This window comes from Telmatherina bonti (genome assembly GCF_933228915.1).
Source record: "Telmatherina bonti genome assembly, chromosome: 22".
Taxonomy (NCBI): Eukaryota; Metazoa; Chordata; class Actinopteri; order Atheriniformes; family Telmatherinidae; genus Telmatherina; species Telmatherina bonti.
Window position 1 is genome coordinate 5,426,877 of NC_136631.1, and position 5,568 is coordinate 5,432,444.

Below are 5,568 nucleotides of genomic sequence, written 5' to 3' on the forward strand. Positions count from 1 at the left end.
CACTGCCACCAACATGCTACGTTCAGGCACCAGAATCTCTTTCCTCATCATTCTGATGCTCAGTGTGAACTTCACCATGTCAACACGACAGAACGGCTTTAGCTGCTGGACATTTTGTCTTCTTCTCTGGAAACACTGGAGATGCTGTGTGAACATCCCAGTAAAGACCCAGACCAACAACATGCTGCGTTCACATAACTACAACCTTGTTCTTCCTCATTCTGAAGCTCAGTTTAAACTCAAGTCGTTTTCACCATGTCTACATGACTACATGTGGCCCTGTGGTTAACCAGTTACATATCTGGGAGACATGAGAAATACCAGTAACATTTCCTCCTCCTACAGTGGAATTGTTGACTCTAAATGAATGGATGACAGTTAATCAGTCACTCAATCTAAAACACAAACAGGCAGATTAAAACCACGCTGCGTGGATCTGACACCAGCACCAAACACCTTTAAATTAATACTAAATACTGACTGATAAATCTTTTCCTCTACAGCAGCAACATGTCTGATGTTCCTTTAACAGCAGCAGATCTTAAAGCTCCACCTGCCAGCATCTCTGCAGAGTGCATGTCCTCACATGTTCTCATGAATGAAACATGGTTCTCCTCAGGAAAGTCGCTGTCAGAAGCTTTCTGACTCAATAGTTCAGATTAATCAATAACCTGAGCATCAGTTCTCCCCAGACAGCAGCTCCATGTGGCGTCACGGTCCGGAACATGATCCAGATCCAGCTGCAGCCCCCAGAACCAGCAGCGTGCTGGTTTCTGCAGCTTCCAACCCACAAAGTGCAGTTCGAGAAGCGCCAAGCCGCTCAGAGAAGCTCTGAACACCGACAGAAGCTGAGAGAAAGCAGGTCTTACCGAGTCGTTCCGCTCCGGCAGTCCGCATCAAACTGAGCCCCGCTGCGCGCGACCCGCTCCCGGCGCGCCCACACGCGCCTCAGAGCGTGTGCGTCAAACAAAAGTTGCAAATTCCGCCTCTGCTTTGAAAACTGCACTGAATATAGTTAAAGTCTGCTTCTGATCCACCAGTAGACCAGATCCTGGACTGCGTTGGTCTACAGAGGACATCCAATAATCAATACAGTTCCTGAAACCTTTATTTCACCTGGAAAGATCCAAAGTAGGGTCAGTCAGACCACTTTAGACCAGATCCTGTTTAAAAACAACAAAAACAGACACAAGGCTCATGTCTGCCTCCGGATGGAAGGAAGTTGACGTTGCCATGCCAACGTTACATCTTGAACGTTTCCATGGTAGTAAAGTCAGTTGGTCCACTAGAGGGCAGTGCTGAGTTCAAAGTTCACTTCCATGTTCTGACATCAGTTTCGGGTCCAGTTGGTAGCGTGCACGTGCCGCTGTAAAGTTGTTTACAACCATCCAAAACACCAGAAGAAGAATAAAACTTTTAGCTGTTCTCATCTTCCGGTGCTTTTATTTAGGTGGTTTCTTCGTCCTCTTCTTCTGGTTTCTCATCTTCTTCTTTTCTCAGCTTTGCAACTCAACACCACCCCCGATGGTTTCTGGTGGTACTGCTCCGTTTTCTGCGTCAAGTGACAGATGGCTAAGCTCTGAAAACGGACCAAATTAATCACAAAACATCACATAACGTCTTTAGACGATTCAGATCATTATTCCACACGGCATGTAGATGAATACAAAGAACCTGGTCTAATATCTAAACCAGGGGTCGGCAACTCCGGTCCTCCAGTGCCACAGTCCTGCAAATGTTAGGCGTTTCCCTGCTGCAACACACCTGATTCAAATCAGTGGCTAATCAGCAGACTGGTGCAGTTTGATGTCCAGTTCTGCACCAGTCGGCTGATTAGGTCTGATGTGCTCCATGTGCGTTGCAGCAGGGAAACTCCTAAACTCCTCCTGATCTAAACCATGATACTGTTTTTTCTTTAGAACAGGTCCCAAAAAAAGTCTAATTTCATGTAAAACACCAGATTATTTCTTTCTTTCATATCAGCTAATGAGTTTGACATTTACAGAGCTAAAATAATCTGAATTAAATATTTGGTTATTATAAGGAAAGAAGTTTATTTAACAATTAAAATGGAGAAAGTGTAAATGTTGTGGTTTCATATGGGTGTTGGGAGAAGACGAGTTTTCCTCTGGAGGTCTGAACGGCGACGCAGAAGAGTTAAAATGACGGATTAGTGTGGCTTCTACTCAGCCAGTGAAGGGTTAAATCTGATTTCCTCGTCTTTCACTTCCTTCTGGTTTCCACCGCAGGCTGGTTCTCTACAGGAACCACGTTGTTGCTTTCATCACCACCGACGCTTCAGGAGGAAGCTGTCGTTTGTGGCGACATGCAGATTGATGTAAGTGAAACGGAAGAAAATCCCCTCCAGATCGTCTTCATGTGAAGAAACGGCCGAAAAGCATCTGAAGCTCAGAGGAAACCTGCCGGAGAAACGCGACTCGGCTCGTTCCTGCCGACAGATGTGAAACATCTGGTTCTGACTAGCAGCCAATTCCTGATCCATCATGTTGAAGTTTGAACATGAAGCCACAGAACTGGTGAGATTCTCATCACGATGTGGTGGGACAGGAGGTTGTCGTGGCGATGTGGTGGGACAGGAGGTTGTCATGGCGATGTGGTGGGACAGGAGGTTGTCGTGGCGATGTGGTGGAACAGGAGGTTGTCGTGGCGATGTGGTGGGACAGGAGGTTGTCGTGGCGATGTGGTGGGACAGGAGGTTGTCGTGGCGATGTGGTGGAACAGGAGGTTGTCGTGGCGATGTGGTGGGACAGGAGGTTGTCGTGGCGATGTGGTGGGACAGGAGGTTGTCGTGGCGATGTGGTGGAACAGGAGGTTGTCGTGGCGATGTGGTGGAACAGGAGGTTGTCGTGGCGATGTGGTGGAACAGGAGGTTGTCGTGGCGATGTGGTGGGACAGGAGGTTGTCGTGGCGATGTGGTGGAACAGGAGGTTGTCGTGGCGATGTGGTGGGACAGGAGGTTGTCGTGGCGATGTGGTGGGACAGGAGGTTGTCGTGGCGATGTGGTGGGACAGGAGGTTGTCGTGGCGATGTGGTTGTGATGAATCTACGACGCCAACAGTTCCTGCAGTTCTGGAGGAAAACGGGTCCAACTCGGTACAAGAAGCTGGATCTGAAAAAGGGGAACATTTTTACTCCTAGCTGTAAATTATTGCATCTTATGGAGAAATTTAACTTCATGACAGTAAAACAGTTTAAAATTTTTTTTATTAAAAGCTTTTTTCTGCAGAATCAAACAAACTCTTTACAGAAATCTTTAGTCAGTCAGAAACAGTCATTACAGCAGAAAACTCTTCATCCTCTTCAACTTTCGCTTCTGTGATGCTGCAGCTGCCCTCATGCGGGGTGTGTGTGTGTGTGTGTGTGTGTGTGTGTGTGTTCAGAAACGCGGCCAACCGAGTCTGAAACTGATGTTAAACTCAGAAGCCACATTAGTGGGCGGGTGGACAGAAGCAGGTGATGCACAGCGCTGCTCTGGTGGTTTTTCCTGTAACATAAAGGGTTTACAGAGAGCCTGCAGAGCACCGCGATGCTTCACACGAACACAAAACAACCCTAAAAAACATACAAATATCGTTTTTTTTACTAGTTTAAAAGATCCTTTTATTTGTTTGGTATCAAACATTAAACAACAATATTTACAAAACTCTGTAAAGTCTAAAGGTAGAAAAGCTGCAGGAAAATAATTTAACTTGTTGCATATCCTCATCTTCATCTCCAGTGTTGCTTCCAAACATCATCATCATTCATCACTGTAGTGCTGTCAGAATATTTTTGTGACTTTAAGACTTTTATCTGCAGCGAGCAGGAAGGAGACGAAGGCTAAATGTTCGTTTGTGGTTGAAGGTGTTAAAACTGAATAAATAATTATGTTATTAAAAATGATGGTTATTAGTAATTACAGCTAAACGTCAGACCGTCCAGCGCCTCTCAGTCACGGGGAAAACGTCTTCTTTGTAGTTTTGAAGCTGCACGACGACGACGTGAATCTGGCAGGAAACGGAGACAAATCGAGCTCTGCGGGAAGAAAAAACCGAACCAGTGATGCTTTAGTTCAGTTTTCTTCAGGATTCCACATTTAGATGCAAAAGAAAAACAGAAACTTTGGAGCCAACTGGAAACATGAACTGGATTAAACTCTTAAGTTTTACACGTTTTTATTTTTACTTTATTCACCTGCAGAAAAATCCAACACTAACCTGAGTCATCTCTTCTGGTTCAGTTTTATAAACTATAAAACATCAGATTTATCATTTTCCCACTTTTTTTTAATCAGGTTGTTTAATCAAAAACACCTAACATGTAATTACTGACCTGATTTCAACCCGCTAAATGTTCATTTGATCATGTTTAAACAAAAATATTTAAACACAAAATGAGTTAATTTTTATAAAACAAACTAAATCCAGTTGTTTTTTGGGTGACGTGTCTGTTGCTTAATTTACTTAATAAATGTCTAAAAACTGCAATAAACACATTTTTATTAAGTTTTTTCCTCAAATCTAACCTATAAAAACTACCAAATAATGTCATTACTGAAATAATTTCAACCCAATAGACGCAAATGTGATCACAACATTACACTGATTTTTGATCCGTCTGAAACGGACTAAAAACCAGTTTGATCTTTAAATAAAATCCCCCAGTACATGTACAAAATGGAAAATATCTGAGTTTGTCATGGAAAGGTTTTCATAAAGAGTTAAAATAAACTAAATAATGACATACTTTGTAGCCCTGAAGTTGAGCGATTTGAACAAATAAAGAAAATTAATATTTTATTCCCGTTTTCGATTCAGGACGATTTGTTCTGTTGATCTTAAAACATGAAATAATCTGGAATTTCTAAGTAAAAACTGCTGGAAAATGTTCTGAAAGGGATAAAACTTCAGTCACCTGTAAACATTTCTGATCATCTGAAACCTTAAATGTGCCGTTTTCAGATAATCTGATATTAATGAGAGTTGCCCGCCTCGTTTTAGTGGAATTCCAGCTGTTTTCACCGGCTGGCTCGCTTGTTTTTGTCAGATCTGGCAACCCTGGTTGCAGCGGAGAACAAGTTCTGTGGTTAAAAGAAAAAAAGCTGAAACTGAAGCAGTGTTGTTGTCGTTCTGATGGATGGATGCAAACATGCAGATGGGAATGTTTAACCTGCAGGAACATCTGGCTGCACGTTTCCACAGATCAAACCCGTTATTTCCTCTCTGGTCCTGCAGACGAGGCGCCGCAGCGCCGCTGCTGAGCAGAGCTGCCGATGGCTCTGGGATGGCGTGCAGCAGCTTCGACCAGAACGCAGCGGCTTCCTGCAGCGGTCAGTGTGTGTGCGTGAATTAAGTCCAGCTGGATGGTTTGTGAAGCCGCCGCCACCAAACCCCCCCAGGGCCTGACTGACTGACGGGTGTGTGTGTGTGTGTGTGTGTGTGTGTGTGTGTGGTTGGAGCAACATTTCCAGTAAAGTGTCAGAGTGTTGCATGCTGGGACAGAATCTAAAGATGGAGGGAGGAAGACTGTAATTTACCAGGGAGGAGTCCCTCCATCTCTGTCCTGTTT

At 44.1% G+C, this 5,568-nt stretch overlaps 1 protein-coding gene across 1 annotated transcript in view; it reads right to left on the minus strand.

Moving 5' to 3' along the window:
* Positions 1 to 4,226, minus strand: part of gpr68 (G protein-coupled receptor 68) — a gene marked incomplete at both ends in the record, with an annotated part of 12,235 nt that extends 8,009 nt beyond the window's left edge. The window contains 2 exons of the mRNA XM_079262326.1: positions 3,936 to 4,007; positions 4,218 to 4,226. Of these exons, the coding sequence (XP_079118452.1) occupies positions 3,936 to 4,007; positions 4,218 to 4,226 (81 nt within the window). The remainder of the gene's footprint in view (positions 1 to 3,935; positions 4,008 to 4,217) is intronic.
* Positions 4,227 to 5,568: the final 1,342 nt, after the last annotated feature.